At 46.0% G+C, this 20,226-nt stretch overlaps 1 protein-coding gene across 1 annotated transcript; it reads right to left on the bottom strand.

Moving 5' to 3' along the window:
* On the bottom strand, nt 1–18,058 carry LOC121585896 (kelch-like protein 32). The gene is made up of 7 exons (XM_045216715.1): nt 17,912–18,058; nt 7,064–7,279; nt 4,646–5,372; nt 2,880–2,938; nt 1,881–2,073; nt 1,489–1,583; nt 1–1,275 (listed from the first exon to the last, which is right to left on the bottom strand). Exons 1-7 carry the CDS (start codon nt 18,014–18,016, stop codon nt 1,114–1,116), a joined length of 1,557 nt encoding a protein of 518 aa, XP_045072650.1. The 5' UTR covers nt 18,017–18,058; the 3' UTR covers nt 1–1,113.
* Nucleotides 18,059–20,226: the final 2,168 nt, after the last annotated feature.

Genomic DNA, 20,226 nt, shown 5'->3' with positions numbered 1-20,226 from the left:
TCGATTCAACTTATTATGGGCTTTATTGATACAGTACCATACCTCTTTATTCTGAAAACTAAGACATGTTTTTAAAGTACTCTTTCTCACACTTCCTCACTGCTGGAGGCTGGTGGAGTTACGGAATTACTTTTGTCTTATTTTTTGGTCAAAGTAAAACGAGATGTTTTGAAAATGTCATAATACAGTGGTTCTCCTACATACAGTATGTTGAGTATATGCACTGTATGAAACAGTGGGTCAGACACATTCATTGAACTGTTAAACAGTCTTAAATCCTGAGCTTGAATAGAAAACACACGCTCAAGAAAGAGTAAGATGGGTCCACAGTTCACACAACAGGTTTCAACTGAAATGTCCTTGGATGGGTCCATTGGCTTTGTATGAAGTAGATGGGTTATGGTAAGTAGTAAGTAAGTACAGCTAGTTAGTGTCAATAGCCCTATAGTGCATTAGTAAAAGAGGGAGCCGTTTCACTCCGTAGAGTGCTCCAGCATTGCGATCTTCTGTTCTGCACCAGTTTGACTAGAGCAGCCCTTTATTCAACCAGTCATCTGAGCAGAGTTGGGGTCAATTCCATGTTAATTCAGGATATATTATTCCAATCAATATCTACTATTCTCAATGCTTTTCAATTAGCAGAAATTGTAATCGGAATTTCTGTTTACTTCCTGAATTGACTGAAGTGAAATGGAATTGACACCCAGCCTGCAGCTGATGGAAGATCAGTCTATCATTACAGGGTAGCTGGATATGAATAGGGAACCTCCTCAATGTCCTCTTGAGGACCCTCCTTTTTCCATTCAGGGCCACGTTTTTTTCAGTTCATAGGTAGTGTCAAGTCCTCAGGATGGGCAGTGACGCCTGCAGGTTGGGATCCTGACACTGGGGAAGATGTGGGTAATCTTATATGGGTGGCAATAGTGTGTGTGTGTGTGTGTGTGTGTGTTTAGTGTAGATATTGTGTGTATGCATTTAGAGGAAGAGTGGGGCTGTTGTAAAGGAGTAGACCTTTGGTTCTATTATTTTGTGTTACATAATTGTATGTATGTCCTTATGAGCTGTTTGCATGATGTATCTATGTAGACATTTACTGTAGTCTCTATTAGTGTGTTAGACAGCTCCTATCCTGTGATGGGGCACTTGTAGAGTCTGTAGGTTGGGGCAGGTGAAGTATGGGGCAGGGAGGAAACACGTTGCTATTCCATTGGAGGCGAATGGTAGAGTTGGTCCATAGAACACTTCCTCCTTCCCCTCCGTGCTCACGTCCAACACCTGGACCACAGGAAGTGAAATATAAATGTCATACACATGAAATTATAAGATTTTTGATAAGAGAACATTTGCTATGAACACCCTCTTTCTTTATAATGCATTATAAGTGCATTCAAAACACCTTATTAACTATGCATAATGATTTATAATGCACAACATATTTTAATAAAACATAACATTTTCAGGTTATATCCTCTTAAATCTGTCACTCACCTGAATACACGCTAGGGGCTCATTGGTCCAAATAGAATATCCACCAACAACATAGATTCGGTCATCATGGACTGCCACGCCAGACTCGTTCTGACCTGCGGAGGAGATAGCGAAAACAATGATTCACTGTGCCAAAGAGAGGCCATATGATTCAATGTCACCTGAGACATAGGGTGCATTCAGAAAGTTCCGGAAATAACTCCTATCATGACTTCACCTTGAACTTATTTGACAACTTCACAGGGAATCAAGGTCGGGAGGGGTGGATAGTCACAAGGGAAAAAGGAGGACAGTGATCTTATCTAGTATGTGTGCATGCGTACGTGTGTGTGTCTGCGTGTGTGTGCACGTGCATGCGTATGCATGAGCGTGTGTATGTGCAGCCCACCCACCCGTGAGTAGGCTGAAGGTGCAGCGGGTCCACTGGTCCATGTCTATGTCATAGGAGTCGATGTGGCGGACCAGGATGCGGTCGTTGTTGTAGTCCAGGTCATTACCTCCCAGCACATACAGCTGCCTTCTCACCACGGCCATGACGTGGTACACTCGCCTCTGCAGCATGGGACTGCGGGCCAGCCACTGGTTCTGTCAGAGAGAGAAAGGGGGAGAGATGGGGAAAGAGAGAGAGAGGGGTGAGTGGAGAGGGGGGGAATGGAGGAGAGAGGGGTGGGGGGAGAGAGTGAGAGAAAGAGAAGGTGGGGAGCAAAAAGGATGGTGAGAAGATGTTGAATAGATGGATTAATATTTTAGCATATCCCTGCTTGGGTAATTGATGTATGTTCAGTGCTGGATAAATAATGTGTCACCAGGGCTATGACTTTTCCTAGTGATTTCTCCCCATTCCTAATAATATACTTCACCCTCTCCATTTTACCTGGAGTATCCGACTGTGCACATTTGACTAAGTGTGTCTATGGTTGTTTTGTATGTGTGTGTGGGGGAAAGGGGGGTGAGTGTACGTGACCATGTTTGTGTGCGTATGTGAGCTAGCGTGTGTGTGTGTGCGATTGTGTATGTGTGTTCGCGCGTGTGTGTGCGTATGTCTGGTGGGAGTTGACGGTTGGCCATCTGTTGAGGGTAGTGTGGGTGGGGGGTGGTGTTCCTGGCAGGTGAATGTAGCTCCACGGTGAATACAAATGAGACTTTCTCTGTCTCCTGCTCGCTCACTCTCTCTCTCTTGCTCTCTTTCTCTCTCTATTACTCTCCCCCTTGCGCGCGGGCTCTCTGTCTCACACGCACACAAACACACACCCTCCTATTGCAGTAAACAAGCGTATTACCCAGCTATCACATAAACAGATTGTTCTGAATCCATGGTTCTTAAATGTTTGGATGACATTTGTCTTACTGTCTTTTCTCTTATTTCTCTGTACTACCTGTTCTTCAGTTACCTGTTCTGGGTCGTACACCATCAGTCTATTCTGGTACTGAGCTGTGTTTGTGACTCCACCTGTAACAGAGAAGAGTATTACACACAGGTGGCGTGCATGTGTGTGTGTGTATACAGTGGGGAAAAAAAGTATTTAGTCAGCCACCAATTGTGCAAGTTCTCCCACTTAAAAAGATGAGAGAGGCCTGTAATTTTCATCATAGGTACACGTCAACTATGACAGACAAAATGAGAAAAAAATTCCAGAAAATCACATTGTAGGATTTTAATGAATTTATTTGCAAATTATGGTGGAAAATAAGTATTTGGTCAATAACAAAAGTTTCTCAATACTTTGTTATATACCCTTTGTTGGCAATGACACAGGTCAAACGTTTTCTGTAAGTCTTCACAAGGTTTTCACACACTGTTGCTGGTATTTTGGCCCATTCCTCCATGCAGATCTCCTCTAGAGCAGTGATGTTTTGGGGCTGTCGCTGGGCAACACAGACTTTCAACTCCTCCAAAGATTTTCTATGGGGTTGAGATCTGGAGACTGGCTAGGCCACTCCAGGACCTTGAAATGCTTCTTACGAAGCCACTCCTTCGTTGCCCGGGCGGTGTGTTTGGGATCATTGTCATGCTGAAAGACCCAGCCACGTTTCATCATCAATGCCCTTGCTGATGGAAGGAGGTTTTCACTCAAAATCTCACGATACATGGCCCCATTCATTCTTTCCTTTACACGGATCAGTCGTCCTGGTCCCTTTGCAGAAAAACAGCCCCAAAGCATGATGTTTCCACCCCCATGCTTCACAGTAGGTATGGTGTTCTTTGGATGCAACTCAGCATTCTTTGTCCTCCAAACACGACGAGTTGAGTATTTACCTAAAAGTTCTATTTTGGTTTCATCTGACCATATGACATTCTCCCAATCTCCCCAAATGCACTCTAGCAAACTTCAGACGGGCCTGGACATGTACTGGCTTAAGCAGGGGGACACGTCTGGCACTGCAGGATTTGAGTCCCTGGCGGCGTAGTGTGTTACTGATGGTAGGCTTTGTTACTTTGGTCCCAGCTCTCTGCAGGTCATTCACTAGGTCCCCCCGTGTGGTTCTGGGATTTTTGCTCACCGTTCTTGTGATCATTTTGACCCCACGCGGTGAGATCTTGCGTGGAGCCCCAGATCGAGGGAGATTATCAGTGGTCTTGTATGTCTTCCATTTCCTAATAATTGCTCCCACAGTTGATTTCTTCAAACCAAGCTGCTTACCTATTGCAGATTCAGTCTTCCCAGCCTGGTGCAGGTCTACAATTTTGTTTCTGGTGTCCTTTGACAGCTCTTTGGTCTTGGCCATAGTGGAGTTTGGAGTGTGACTGTTTGAGGTTGTGGACAGGTGTCTTTTATACTGATAACAAGTTCAAACAGGTGCCATTAATACAGGTAACGAGTGGAGGACAGAGGAGCCTCTTAAAGAAGAAGTTACAGGTCTGTGAGAGCCAGAAATCTTGCTTGTTTGTAGGTGACCAAATACTTATTTTCCACCATAATTTGCAAATAAATTCATAAAAAATTCTACAATGTGATTTTCTGGAAAAAAAATTCTCAATTTGTCTGTCATAGTTGACGTGCACATATGATGAAATTTACAGGCCTCTCTCATCTTTTTAAGTGGGAGAACTTGCACAACTGGTGGCTGACTAAATACTTTTTTCCCCCACTGTATGTACAGTATGTGTGTGTGTTCAGTCTGTTATGCACTATTCTCCATCTGGGTGTGTGTGTACCTGAGACCCAGAGCAGGTCGTCAGCCACACAGCCGGCGTGGCAGGACAGCGAGCGGTCAAAGGACTGGACGAAGGTCCACTTGTTCCTCCTGGGACAGTAGCGTTCCACAGTGGGCAGCACCTGTCTCAGCTCATTCCTCCCCCCCACAGCGTACAGGTACTGGCCCAGAGCCCCCAGGACAAAGTGTTCCCTGCACGCCTTCATGGAGGCTATCTCTGTCCAGCGGTTCCCCCGGGGGTCGTACCGACAGGCGGTCCTCACTGCACACGTCCTCCCCGTGGAATGCTCCACCTCGCCACCCGCCACAAACAGGAAGTGACCCATGACGGCCACGCAGTGGTGGCTGCGCCCGGCGGGCATGGGCGCCAGCTCGCTCCAGTTGGAGCACCCTGCCACCCGCACGTTCTCCTGGGCGGCCGGGTTGAAGTAACGCAGCTCCCGTACGCGGCTCACCTCGCGCTTGCGCCCGCCGGCGATGTAGAGGGTGAGAGACTGGAAGCGGGGCTTGGTGTGGGCGGTCTGGCGGAGGGGTTGGGCGTAGGTGGCACGGTGGTACTCTATAGCCTCGTCCACTAGGGTGGCGGCGGTGGCACTGGACTGGACCAGCGGGTGGCACTGTGCCACGTGGTGCAGGGCGGCCACATCCATAAGGCCGTAACGAACATGCTGTATCAGGTCCTCTGTGTACTGGTACCGACAGTCATGCTCTAACCAGCACACTACCAGCTAGAGACGAGAGGGGAAGAGGAAGACAGAGTGACGCGATTCATTCTTATTAGTATTCTAAATGCCTACAGAGCAGTGTTGCAAGATCAAGACGAGTGTGTTACTGTATACATTAACACACTTATACAAACGCACACACACACACAATAGTGTGTTGTGTGCAAGCATCATGAATATCCACCGGTACATTCCTTTGTTGAGGACCAGGAGAGGAGAGAAGCAGAGAGGGGATTTAATTGAACTTGAGAGCAATCGGAGGCTGTTTAGCTGTGGCAGCAGCGTGTGAATGTGGGTGAGATGGCTGAAGATCACTGATACCATTATCAGGGAAACAAAGTGGCTTTTAACACAATCAGTACAGAGACAGGGAACTTATTATAGCACTGCAAGATTACTGAGCTGGAGCGGTTCACTGTCAGCACCTCCTCCTGACTCGCAGGCACACTGCATACACACTGAAATCCTATTCAAACATTACACTGGCTTGTATATGCATTCAAACCATATTCTGTACAAACAGCACACCAAAACACCATTTACATAGACACAGACATATTCACACATCAATCACTCATGCACTGTATATATTGTCCTGCTACTGTCAATGCCTCTCCTTTTTCTCTTCCTTCTTAAATACATGCCAACGCAACAGTATTTACACCCCCCCTTCCACTCTCTGCTTTGTCCTCTTCTCGGTCTTGCTATCTACACCCCTCTCCTCCTTTCTCTCTCTTTCCCTCGCTCTCCCTCCTCCTCCCACCTCCTCCCACCTCTGAAGTGGCGGAGGGATGTGTGCGCTCCGGTAGGCTGACTGTGAAGGTCACGCTGGATCAGAGAACTTCCTTGGGGCAGAGAATAAATCAACTTCCCCTTCCTCCCCTCCTCCCCAAAGAGAGAGAGAGAAAGGGAGAGGGAGAGAGAGAGAGCAGCCAGAGAAAGGCAAACTGCAAAGAAGGGGGAAAAAAAACAAAGACCCAAGAAAATGTGATTTCCAGAGCGTGAGACTCGGAGAGAAGTCGGTGTGACGATGATTGACAGGCAAACTATATCGGCTGGGTATTGGCTCCCGCACGTTTTTTTTCGGGCGGATGCCCAAATTAACCTTCTCGGCAGAGTGAAGGAGGCCCAAAGCAGCCTAATCAGGGTCTGATTATGGCGGCATCGCCTGGCTAAAGGGTCAGGGTAATTGTGCCATCAGAGGCCTGATTGTTTTCAATCAGTCGGGCGGCCGGAGTGACAGCTGGGGGATTGGGGCCCTGATGAAGCCGCGGTGGGCCTAATCAGAGAGGGTGGGAGAGAGAAGAGGGGGAGAGGGGGGCCTGATTGGTGCAAATGAACAGTCAAAACGCACAGCCCCCCCCCCTCCACACCTCACCCATCCCTCATACATATATACACACAGAGACATACGCCTTCCTTTCCTATTCACTCCGATACATAAATATAAATAGTGCATTTTGGTGCAGACAATGAAAATTGATGTTTTATGACACATTGTGTGTTGTAGTATATCAAAGTCTGTGTGGGTCTGGCTGTATGGAAGATCTGCATTTTATGGTGTGCATATATACAGTGTGTGTGGTGTGTGTGTGTGCGTGCGTGCATGTGTCTGTATATGCGCATGCATTTGCGAACATGTGTTTGTTGCTTCCATTGTGTGTGTTTGACTGTGAGGAGCCAGTGCAGTGTACCTGCCAGATCTCCTCCTCGTTGAGGGAGGTGAGGTGGTCGCTCTTCAGCACCTCCTTGAGGAGGCGGTAGGGGAGCAGCAGCACCTCCTCCTGGTGGCTCTGCTGCAGCTCACACAGGTGTTCTACCAGGAAGCTGACCACAGCCTCCTCCAGAGCAGGGAGGTGGAACAGATCAGCCACACGGTACAGGTCCAGGTAGTTAACACTGTTCAGCTCCTGTTGTGGACACATTGGCATAGGGTAAAGACTCAAAGGTAAATACATTTACATTTGAGTCATTTAGTAGCTGAGTTTCTCAACTCCGCGACGACTGTGGGCGTACTGAACCTCCGACTACATCGAGTAACTGTCAGTCGATACTTGTAAAAAATATATATTCTTCAACCTATGTTTGTCCTGTGTAAAGGCGTGCCTTTCTTTGCTGAAATACTAGCCTCCATGATACTTTTTAATAAAACTTTCTTCAAATACAACCACCGGCTGTTAACCTCGTATTAACTGATGTACATGTCGTGGAGTTGAGAAACCCAGCTTGTCATTTAGCAGAAGCTCTTATCCAGAGCAACTTACAATTAGTGCATTCTTCTTAGGATAACTAGGTGAGACAACCACATATCACAGCCATGGGACTGTGATCTTCCCACAATAAAGTAGCAGGACGGGGGTACCGTGGGATTTATTTAAGATACTCTTTGAGGAGGAAGGGTTTCAAAACATTTCAGAAGATGGGCAGGGACTCCGCTGTCCTGACGTTAGGGGGAAGTTTGTTCCACTATTGGGGTGCCAGGACAGAGAAGAGCTTTGAGCAGGAACTGACCCCCTGTAGGGGTGGGAGGGCCAAGAGACCAGAGGTGGCAGAACGGAGTGCTCGGTTGGGGTGTAGGGTTTGAGTTAATACATACTGTAACACACTGACATACAGTTAAATATCACTCACATGCACTCTGGGTCCTACACTTTCTTTCGGGTGTTTTTGAACTGCAGTTTATATATCACTGAATCTAATGAGATGAGACCACATTGTTATTCAAGCAGATCTCAGAGTATGAGAGTATGAGAATGAGTGACTGAGAGAGAGAGAGAGAGAGAGAGAGAGAGAGAGAGAGAGAGAGAGAGAGAGAGAGAGAGAGAGAGAGAGAGAGAACAGGAGAGGAGGCAAGAGAATAGAAAATGGAGATCGAGAGTGGAATAAGTCTGCCATCTGCTGGCAGTAAGCAGAGTGATGTACAATATACTGCATGGCTCTGTAAGTATTCAGCTCAAACACTCACCCACACAAACATTCACACACAAAAATAATCTGTACAATGCCACCTTTCATACAGACAAAACACTTATATAGAAAGCTAGTGAATATATATTTTATGTTAACCTGGGCCTCTTCTCTGCATATTCAGCTGTGATCTAACTGCTATCTAATTGAATAGCAGTTAGATCACAGACAAAGGAGATGACTGTGGACTACAGGAAAAGAAGGACCGAGCACGCCCCCATTCTCATCGACGGGGCTGTAGTGGAGCAGGTTGAGAGCTTCAAGTTCCTTGGTGTCCACATCACCAACGAACTATCATGGTCCAAACACACCAAGACAGTTGTGAAGAGGGCACAACAAAGCCTATTCCCCCTCAGGAGACTGAAAAGATTTGGCATGGGTCCTCAGATCCTCAAAAAGTTATACAGCTGCACCATCGAGAGCATCCTGAATGGTTGCATCACTGCCTGGTATGGCAACAGTCATAGACTGTTCTCTCTGCTACTGCACGGCAAGCGGTACCGGAGCACCAAGTCTAGGTCCAAAAGGTTTCTTAACAGCTTCTACCTCCAAGCCATAAGACTCCTGAACAGCTAATCAAATGGTTACCCGGACTATTTGCATTGTCCTCCCCACCCCACCCCCACCCCACCCCCTCTTTTACGCTGCTGCTACTCTCCGTTTATTATCTATGCATAGTCACTTTAACTCTATCTACATGTACATATTACCTTGACTAACCGGTGCCCCCGCACATTGACTCTGTACCGGTACCCCCCTGTATATAGCCTCGCTACTGTTATTTTTACTGTTATTTTACTGATTAATTTTTTACTTATCTATTGTTTACTTAACACTTAATTTTCTTAAAACTGCATTGTTGGTTAAGGGCTTGTAAGTAAGCATGTCACTGTAAGGTTTACACCTGTTGTATTTGGCGCATGTGACAAATAACATTTGATTTTATTTACAGTGAGCAGGAAGTTTGTCTGTAGGGACAGTGCAGTGAAATCAATGGTGTGCAACAGTGTCCATTTCTCTCTCTACCAGCAGATGGGGTATGAGAGCACTGTTTACCATAACATGATGTAACGGTTTGCCAATTGCCATGCTAATGTATCTCTCTGGTGGTGACAGGTGGGTTTAATGTGTGGTCTTGTGTGGTTCGGAAGAACCTTGAACATATGGAAAGTAGACCCTTGATATACACAATAAATTGCAGTGTGTGCGAGTGTCTGTGTGTGTGAGTGATTGAGTGAGTGACTGAGTGAGTGAGTGTGTGTGTGATACGTGTGTGTGTATTTGACTGTACTGTATATGACTGTATGTGTGAGTATGTAATATATGTGAGTGTGTGTGTGTGTGTGTGTGTGTCTATGTCTGTCTTGACTCCTCACCTGGACGAGGTAGTGTGAGCAGAGACTGAGCAGCTCCAGCAGCTGAAGGTGACTTCCTGCCGACAGAACATCCTGAATCACCCCTGGCTCCAGCATTATCTGAGGAGAGGACCTGGGTGAGACCACTTCCTGTCCACCTCACACACTGCTCACCTCCCCAGACAGACAGGTTGCGTCCCAAATGACACCATATTCCCTATATAGTTCCCATTGGGTTGTTGTCAAAAGTAGTGCACTATGTAGGGAATAGGGTGCCATTTGGGACGCATTCAATGACAGAAGCACTCAGGACCAGTGGTCACTTTATATAATGCTGCTGATTCATGTGTGTGGGTGTGTGACTGTGGTCTCAGGCCAGGCGTGGTCTTGTGTGCAATAGCATTTAAACTAATGTGCTTTCACGCTTCTGTTACTGAAAGCATTTGAGAGGCATTATTAACGCTATCTGTTCTTCAGTAGACTACATGTGTTGGTCCGACTTTATATTCAGTGTCTATAAAACATGAATTTAAAGGGTCATTACATTGCAGTTTGAGTGTTATTATACATTGCTATTCACACACAGTTATTCTTCTTACAACTGTGATACCTGTCACATTTACATGTAATTGCCTTGTAAATACATGGTTTTAGCAACATCAAATAAAAAGTAAGACTAATATTTCTAATGTGTGCGTGCTGTGTCCTCTCAGTGTAGCCTGTATAGCAACATATAGCAACAGCATGTCTGCTAACCCTATGGCCCCTGACATGTGGCTGGTGTGTATCAGCAACTAGCTGTGTGGTTGTTTACTGATCGTCTCAGCAGACAGAAATGGACTGGCAGCCGGCTGCTGACCTACATCAACACAACTCCCTCTGCTCATGTCCACTGTGGAAATGCAATTAGGAATAATTATGAGCTAGCCAGCCTCTCACTGCTGGGCCACAGGGCATAGATCTCCTGACTCCTCACCGCAGAGAGGGAGAGAAAGATGGGGGGAAGAGAGATAGGCGAGAGAAAGAAAGAGAGAAGAGAGAGAGAGGGGGGGGTCACTGGCATACTGTAGGGTCAGGTTAGATACAGTATCACATCCATGCAAAGGCTATAGCAGGGGTACTCAACCACTATTTGGTCCAGTCACACAAATTTACTAGATGGTAAAGTTCCGGATGGTCATTTATCATCATAGTAACAAACCCCCACATCGCGACTCATGCGTCCTCTGTAGCTCAATTGGTAGAGCATGGCGCTTGTAACGCCAGGGGAGTGGGTTCGATCCCCGGGACCACCCATACGTAAAAATGTATGCACACATGACTGTAAGTCACTTTGGATATAAGCATCTGCTAAATGGCATATTATTATTATATTATTATGCGACCCCAAACTGCTCAAACTGTTCACACCCCTCTTGTTGGCAGAGAGAAAACGTTGCCATTTTAAATCAAATTTCCTGCAATTCTTCACAATTTGTCATGAGGCGGGCAGAAAATTTAGCTGTTTTAAATCACATTTCCTGCAATTCTACATATTTTGCCATGTTTTATGTGAAAAAAAGCAGAAAACTGTCACTCTTAGTTAGTTTAAGCCTGGATATTTGTGAGATATGATTGTGTGTACAGTTCAGTACAGTACAGTACCTGTGTGTGACTTGAGGACATGTGTGGGGTGGCTAGCTGTTGTGACGACCCTCCCACTCTGTCTGCCGTATTCTCTCTTTGCTCTTGTTTCCTTATTAGGATGCCGGTGGGCGGAGTTGGGGGGGTCGTCAGTTACATGGGAAACACCTGGGCCGGGTGTGTCCCGGGATAAATGGACCTCTTCCACATTCATTGGGGAGACTCTCTCCAGGCAGTTACTTTGATCTTGGTTGTGATATTTTTGAGGCCTTTTTGGGTTGTTTGTTTTGGCGCTTTTCAACACTTTTCCATATTACATTTATGCATGCAAACACTCACGTACACTACTGATTACTGATTACACACACCATTGTTATTTGATTTAGTTTACTTTAATTAATAAATATATACTTTGAGTACTCCTTGTCTCCACGTGTCTCCCTTTTGTTACGAACTTGAGCCGGTTCGTGACAAGTGGGGGTTCGTCCGGGATCTTGAACTGGTTGTGTTTGGGAGAACGTGGAGTTAATGTCCAATTCTGTAGGGTTTTTCCTTGTAAATTTTGTTAGTTTGTTTGAGTTTGATAGGCCAGTATTGGTTGCCTTTGGGTTTTGTACTGCGTTGGAGAGAGTACATTGGTTAGTTTCCAGTCCCTGCCCAGCCTGGAAACTCTTGCTCTACTCGCTGTTGGGACATCGGTCTGAGGTGAGTACAATCGGCTGTGTACCTCCGTGGGAGATTGGGTAGGGTAGTGACATTTGCTACCCGGAGCTATAGCTTTTTCCCCTGATAGGCTTAGTGACGTGTTTTGTTTTGGGATACGTGGGCATGGTTAAATGTTTGTTATTTTTGTGTGGTGTCAGTGGACTGAGCAGTTGTCTCGGGGGCACATCCGTGGCTTGGGGAAATCTACCAGCGTGCTGGGGGTTTAATTCCTTGCCAGCGGGCTACAGTGCGTAATTACCCACCGCAAATCTGCACGAAGACTAGGGTTGAGTTATTGTAGGTTTTGGGGAAGCTCCATATCCCAGCTCTTTTCTGTGGTGCTCGGTGTGATTGTATTTCTCTTGTGTCTGGTGTGCTCAGCAGAGGGGTTGAGCAAGATTATTATGATCTATATATATTTACTTTTTTTTCCCTGATTATGGCGTCTAATGTAGACGAGTTCATTCGCTTTCCATCAGAAGAACTGTTAGAATTATGTACTAAAGAACAGCTGTTGAAGGTTGCTGAACACTACAAGGTTGAAATTAGTGATAAACGTCTAAAAAAATTCTATTAGGTTAATATTGAAGGCCAATTTGATGGAGAGTGGTATTCTGGATGTTACCACTGGGGCAGCCTCTGCTGAGGACACGTTGTCTCCCCGATATGTTACAATGACCGCTCCATCGGTTAGTCATAGTGGTCTTCTTTTTGAACAGCAGAAAGAACTGCTTCTGTTACAGCTAGAGCATGAACAAAATGGACAAAGAGCTAAAATGGAGCATGAACAAGCTAAAATGGAGCATGAACGAAATGGACAAAGAGCTAAAATGGAGCATGATCGTGTAAAATATGAAAGGGAATTGGAATTTAAACAGGATATGGAGCGTGCTAAAAATCAAGCTGCAACAAGAGCGACTAGAGTTGGTTAGGGAAGGAAAGCTCTCAGGGGAGAGTTTGCTCTGGGAAGGTGACCCAGAGTTACCTAGGGTCGTTCCTCTTTTGGTCGTAATCCAGAGACATTTGATGTTGTAGGGAATTTACGGTTGTTGCCCCAGTTTAATGAAAAGGACCCGGAGACATTCTTTTCATTGTTTGAGCGTGTTGCTGACGCTAGGAGTTGGCCTGATTCTGATCGCACTTTGATGTTGCAGTGTGTGCTGACTGGTAAAGCGCAAGAAGCATATTCAGCTCTTAGCGTAGCAGACAGTGTTAGTTATGAGAAGGTTAAAACGGCTGTGTTACAGAGTTACGAATTGGTCCCTGAGGCTTACCGCCAACGATTTAGAACTTTAAAAAGGGATGATCAGCAGACTCATGTTGAGTTTGCGCGAATATTATCTTCACAGTTCAATCGCTGGTGTTCTGCCTCTGCAGTTATGACTTTCCAAGGGCTGTGTGATCTGATTATGTTAGAACAATTTAAGGACACAATCCCTGATCGTATAGCCGACGCATACTAACGAACGAAAAATAAAGACTGTTGCTGAAGCTGCGGTTTTGGCCGATGAATATGTGTTGACTCACAAAAATGTTTTTGCCGAACCCCGTATTCGGAGTGAGTGTGGGCGTTCGCAGAGATTTGGGCCTCGCTCGCCGAGATACTTCGGTTCCCGGGCAGAGTTTCATTCAAATAGGGTTGAGACTGATACCCGTGGTAAAACTGACGTTGGTCAAGAGTGTCACTACTGTCAAGAATTAGGTCATTGGAAAAATGAATGTCCGATTCTTAGATCTAGGGGTAAATTCAGTACAGGTGCTTATGGTAAATCGAGGCCTGCAGCGTTAGCCGCGCCTGTTCCACATCAGTTCACTCATGACGCATTGTCTCCTGCCCGGAGCCAGGTGAAGGGTTATATTGATCCCGACTATTTACCTTTCGTTACGGAGGGTTTTGTGTCTATGGTAGGAAGTAAGAACCGAGTGCCAGTAAAGATCCTAAGAGACACAGGTGCCTCTGAATCATTTGTGTTGGAGTCTGTGTTACCCTTCTCTCGCGGAGACTGATTCGGGGAATAGTGTTCTAATCAGGGGAATAGGTTTGAACACTCTGTCAGTTCCATTGCATAAACTGATGTTGGATTGTGGACTGGTGAAAGGTGAGGTTGTTGTGGGGGTGCGTCCTTCATTGCCTATTGAGGGTATTGACGTGATCCTTGGAAATAACTTGGCTGGGGAGCGTGTGTGGCCTATCGTGTCTCCATCTTTAGTGGTTTCCACTAAGCCGTCAATTGTAGGGATTCCTGATGAGAGTGCGCAGGATTTCCCAGAGGTGTTTTCTGCGTGTGCAGTGACGCGTTCTATGATCCATGACGACCTGGTCACGGAGCTGGCTAACGAGAATACCATAAAGAAGTCTGTTACTGTTTTCCCTGTTATCCCGTTATCTGTATCCCGCTCCGATTTAATCGAGGCGCAACGGACTGACCCTACATTAGAAGAGTTGCGGGACCAAATTGTGTCTGTGGAACAGTTGGGAGATGTCGCACAGGGCTATTTTCTCCAAGAGGAGGTCCTGATGAGAAAGTGGATGTCTCATGGTAGTTGTTTTCTGGGGGAGGCGATTAGTCAGGTTGTGGTACCAGTTAAGCTTCGTGAGTTGGTGCTGACAACTTCTCACAACGACGTTGCTGGGCATATGGGTGTGAGAAAAACCTACAATCGCATATTACGAAATTTTTTTTGGCCAAGATTAAAGAGGGATGTTTCTGATTTCATCAAAACTTGTCACACCTGTCAATTAACTGGTAAACCTAATCAAGCTATTAAGCCGGTACCACTGTTCCCTATTCCTGTACTCAGTAACCCTTTTGAGTATCTGATTATTGACTGTGTTGGTCCTCTGCCTCGTTCCAGAAAGGGTAGTAATTATTTGTTGACTGTGATGTGTCAGACCACTAGGTTTCCTGCTGCCTATCCTCTCAGGTCTATCACGACTAAGTCTGTGTTAAAAGCTTTGACTCAGTTTTTCTCACTGTTTGAATCCCTAAGGTCATTCAAAGTGATCAAGGATCTAATTTCACCTCTAATCTCTTTGGACAGGTTCTCCAACAACTCCATATTAAACACAACTTGGCTAGCGCTTATCATGCCCAAAGTCAAGGAGCACTGGAACGTTTCCATCAAACGCTTAAGTCTTTGTTGAGATCTTATTGTACTGAGATGGATAAGGATTGGGAGGAGGGGTTGCCTTGGTTACTGTTAGCTGCTAGGGAGGTTTCACAGGAGAGCACAGGTTTTAGCCCAAATGACCTAGTGTTTGGACATAAGGTGCGTGGGCTTTTATTTGTTCTCCAGGATGACTGGAAGTCTCCCGAGCCTCCTCAGTCCCTGTTATCATATGTGTGTGATTTTCGGCGACGCTTGTATGCCGCTGGTGAAATGGCTAAAGAGAAGCTATCATCTTCACAGGACAGGATGAAGAGCATATATGATCGGCGAGCTGAGCCTCGTCACTTTAGTCCAGGTGATCAGGTTCTGGCTCTGCTGCCAATTGTTGGTTCTCCTTTTCAAGCCAAGTTTCAAGGTCCATATACAGTGGTGCGCCAGGACACTGAGCAAAATTATCTAGTTGCCACTCCAGAACGGAGGAAAGCACATCAACTGTGCCATATAAATTTGTTAAAACCCTATTATGCACGTTCCTCTGAGACTGAACAGGGGGAGTCTACAGAGGACGGTAAGGCTGTTCTTTTGGCTGATACTGTTTATACCCTGGATTCTGGTCATGCTAGGTCTGTGCAGGAGCAGGAAGAGGTTTCTGGTCCCGACGATTGCATACTGCAGGGTAGATTGAAGAATTCAGAGACACTGGAGATTTTAGATAGTCTTCTTACTCATCTACCTGTTGATGGGCGGAAAGAGATGGTGGGTCTGATTCGGAGATTTCCAGGGTTGTTTTCTGATACACCAACACGTACAAACTTAATAGAACATGATATTGACATTGGAGATGCTGACCCCATTCGTCAACGGTTCTATAGAGTTTCTTCAGAGAAACTGCGTTGTCTGGATGCTGAGGTCAGGTACATGCTGGAGAGTAAAATAGCAGAGCCTTCTTTCTCCAGTTGGGCTTCTCCCTGTATCTTGGTCAGTAAATCGGATGGAACAAACAGATTTTGTACGGACTACCGTAAGGTAAACGATGTCACTAAGCCGGATTCATTTCTCTTCCTCGGATGGAGGACTGCGTTGATCAAGTCGGGCGCAGCTAAGTTTGTGAGCAAATTTGACCTGTTAAAGGGCTATTGGCAGGTGCCACTGACGAGTAGGGCACGTGAAATCTCTGCCTTTATTACACCTTTTGGTCTGTACTCGTATTCGGTTATGAGTTTCGGGCTGCGTAATGCGCCTGCAACTTTTCAGCGACTTATGAACAGGGTTGTCTCTGGTCTGGCCGGGTGCGCTGTTTATCTGGACGATGTAGTGATATATGCAGATACTTGGGAGGAACATCTGTCCCGTATTCAAGCCTTGTTCGAACGTCTGGCTGCGGGTCGTCTCACGATAAATTTGGCTAAATGTGAGTTTGCTCAGGCGACTGTGACATACCTTGGAAAGGTGGTTGGGCAGGGTGAAGTGCGTCCTGTTCGGGCTAAAGTGGTAGCTATTGATGCTTTTCCACTACCAACTACTAAAAAGGAACTGATGCGTTTCTTGGGAATGATTGGGTATTATCGTGGTTTTTGTAGGAACTTCTCTACTGTGGTCGCTCCCTTGACAGATTTGCTGAAAGCTAAGGCTGTGTACGTATGGTCTTCTCATTGTCAACAGGCTTTCGAAGATGCAAAGAGGTTGCTTACTTCAACTCCGGTACTGGCTGCTCCTCGTGTGGATTTGTCATTTACCTTGCAGGTGGATGCTAGTCATGTGGGGGCGGGGGCAGTGTTGCTGCAAGCAGATGTGGCTGGGGTTGAGAGGCCTGTTAGTTTCTTTTCCAAAAAGTTTAACCATTATCAGTTGAACTATTCTGTCATTGAAAAAGAAGCATTAGCACTTATATGGGCGCTACAACACTTTGAAGTGTATGTTGGGTCGGGTGTAGTACCTATTGTGGTTTACACCGACCATAACCCTCTCACATTTTTGAGGTCCATGAGGTGTCCTAACCAGAGGATAATGAGATGGTGTTTATTTTTACAATCTTTCCATCTAGATGTGCGGCACATCCGGGGGACTGATAACGTGATTGCTGATGCGCTCTCTCGTGCGCCCTGTTCATGAATATTGATGTGACCGACCAGTGTTTGATTTTGTCATGTTCTATCTTTCCTGTTTGTCCCCTCCTAGTCTTGTGTTTTTCTTTCCTCTTAAAGGTTGCTGAGGTCTGGAGAGGAGGATGATGGGTGGGGCAAGTGGAGGGGTGAACATGTACAACTTGTCGGTTTGGGACGCAGGGGCTGGTACGTTGGGCCGGGGTCCTTGTTGGTCCCCGGTCTTATGGGGGGGGGTGTGACGACCCTCCCACTCTGTCTGCCGTATTCTCTCTTTGCTCTTGTTTCCTTATTAGGATGCCGGTGGGCGGAGTTGGGGGGGTCGTCAGTTACATGGGAAACACCTGGGCCGGGTGTGTCCCGGGATAAATGGACCTCTTCCACATTCATTGGGGAGACTCTCTCCAGGCAGTTACTTTGATCTTGGTTGTGATATTTTTTAGGCCTTTTTGGGTTGTTTGTTTTGGCGCTTTTCAACACTTTTCCATATTACATTTATGCATGCAAACACTCACGTACACTACTGATTACTGATTACACACACCATTGTTATTTGATTTAGTTTACTTTAATTAATAAATATATACTTTGAGTACTCCTTGTCTCCACGTGTCTCCCTTTTGTTACGAACTTGAGCCGGTTCGTGACACTGTAGATGAAGGTGCTACTGTAGACTCACCTGTCCTGTGTAGGCAAAGTCTAGTGCATGTTTCAGTCCCACACTGGTAACTCCCTGAAGCGCCACCTCATCCGCCTCACTCTCCACCATGCACAGACTGAACATGGCCTGAGAACACACACAGAGAGAGTGAGATGGAGAGAGAGAAAGAGGCAGAGGGAGAGAGAGAGGGAGAGAGAGAGACACCTCTGAGACATGGGCACAGCAAACCTGAGCTATAAATAGGCTACAGCACAGCTGAATTATAAAAACAACTGCATATCAAATCAAATCAAATTGTATTTGTCACATGCGCCGTATACAACAGGTGTAGAACTTACAGTGAAATGTTTACTTACAAGCCCTTAACCAACATGCAGTTTTAAGACAAATAAGTGTTAAAGTATTTACTAAAATAAACTGAAGTAAAAAATAAAAAAGAAGAAAAATAAAAAATAAAAAATAATTAAAGAGCAACAATAAAATAACAGTAGCGAGGCTATATACAGGGGGTACCGGTACAGAGTCAATGTGCGGGGGCACCGGCTAGTCGAGGTACCAGAGAGTAGCAGCAACGTAAAAGAGGGGGAAGACGACGACAATGCAAATAGTCCATTTGATTGAAGCTGTTAAGAAGCCTTTTGGACCTAGACTTGGCGCTCCGGTACCGCTTGCCGTGCGGTAGCAGAGAGAACAGTCTATGACTAGGGTGGCTGGAGTCTTTGACAATTTTATAGAGGTCCTGGATGGCAGGAAGCTTGGCCCCAGTGATGTACTGGGCCGTACGCTCTACCTTCTGTAGTGCCTTGCGGTTGGAGGCTGAGCAGTTGCCATACCAGGCGGTGATGCAACGAGTCAGGATGCTCTCGATGGTGCAGCTGTAGAACCTTTTGAGGCTCTGAAGACCCATGCCAAATATTTTCAGTCTCCTGAGGGGTGAATAGGCTTTGTCGTGCCCTCTTCACGACTGTCTTGGTGTGTTTGGACCATGATAATTTGTTGGTGATGCGGACACCAAGGAACTTGAAGCTCTCAACCTGCTCCACTACAGCCCTGTCGATGAGAATGGGGGCGTGCTCTGTCCTCCTTTTCCTGTAGTCCACAATCATCTCCTTTGTCTTGATCACGTTGAGGGAGAGGTTGTTATCCTGGCACCACACAGCTAGGTCTCTGACCTCCTACCTATAGGCTGTCTCACCGTTGTCGGTGATCAGGCATACCACCATTGTGTCGTCGGCAAACTTAATGATGATGGAGTAGTGCTTGGCCATGCAGTCATGGGTGAACAGGGAGTACAGGAGGGGACTGAGAACGCACCCCTGAGGGGCCACAGTGTTGAGGATCAGCGTGGCAGATGTGTTGTTGCCTACCCTTACCACCTGGGGGCGGCCCGTCAGGAAGTCCAGGATCCAGTTGCAGAGGAAGGTGTTTAGTCCCAGGGTCCTTAGCTTAGTGATGAGCTTTGAGGGCACTATGGTGTTGAACGCTGAGCTGTAGTCAATGAATAGCATTCTCATGTAGGTGTTCCTTTTGTCCAGGTGTGAAAGGGCAGTGTGGAGTGCAATAGAGATTGCATCATCTGTGGATCTGTTGGGGCGGTATGCAAATTGGAGTGGGTCTAGGGTTTCTGGGATAATGGTGTTGATGTGAGCCATGACCAGCCCTTCAAAGCACTTCATAGCTACAGACCTGAGTGCTACAGGTTGGTAGTCATTTAAGCTTCGTCCAGTACGAGGTGAGTAATCGCTATCCTGATATCTAGAAGCTATTTTCGGTCATAAGATACGGTGGCAGAAACATTATGTACAAAGTAAGTTAGAAATAACGTGAAAAAACACACACAATAGCACAATTGGTTAGGAGCCCGTAAAATGGCAGCCATCTCCTCCGGCGCCATTGTATATGTCCTCATAGATGCAGGAAGTAGGGGTGCTGAAGCACCCCCTGAAAAAATATTAATAATAAATAACAAAAATAGTGCACTGGGCCTTTACTAGTCCTGTATTAGTGGACCGATATAGCCGTCAGTTGCGCGGGCAAAAAATTTATACTTTATTTCCCATTGTCTTAGAGAGAACAGAAGTTCCTATTTTTGCTTGATCAGCACACACAAACAGACAGACAGACAGACAGACAGACAGACAGACAGAGACACACAAGGGTTTAAAAGCACAAAGATTACCATGTGCTTTCACACAGCAACTACACTCACACAGCAACTACACACATTCTTCTAGGGCCTATCCATAGAGTTGATTGGACAAATAGGTCACATAGAGATCATGTGTGTCTTTGACACCCATTTTCCAAGCTATATCTATCAAATCAAATCAAAT

This window comes from Coregonus clupeaformis, unplaced genomic scaffold, assembly GCF_020615455.1.
Source record: "Coregonus clupeaformis isolate EN_2021a unplaced genomic scaffold, ASM2061545v1 scaf0781, whole genome shotgun sequence".
NCBI lineage: Eukaryota > Metazoa > Chordata > Actinopteri > Salmoniformes > Salmonidae > Coregonus > Coregonus clupeaformis.
This window is presented reverse-complemented; position numbering and strand designations above follow the sequence as displayed.

Excerpts from the sequence above, each read along its gene's own strand:
- LOC121585896 (XM_045216715.1), bottom strand. The coding sequence starts at position 18,016 with ATGTTCAGTCTGTGCATGGTGGAGAGTGAGGCGGATGAGGTGGCGCTT. Across the intron at positions 7,280-17,911 it reads ACTTTGCCTACACAGGACAG|GAGCTGAACAGTGTTAACTA; the intron begins GTGAGTCTACAG and ends TGTCCACAACAG. Across the intron at positions 5,373-7,063 it reads ACGAGGAGGAGATCTGGCAG|CTGGTAGTGTGCTGGTTAGA; the intron begins GTACACTGCACT and ends TCTCGTCTCTAG.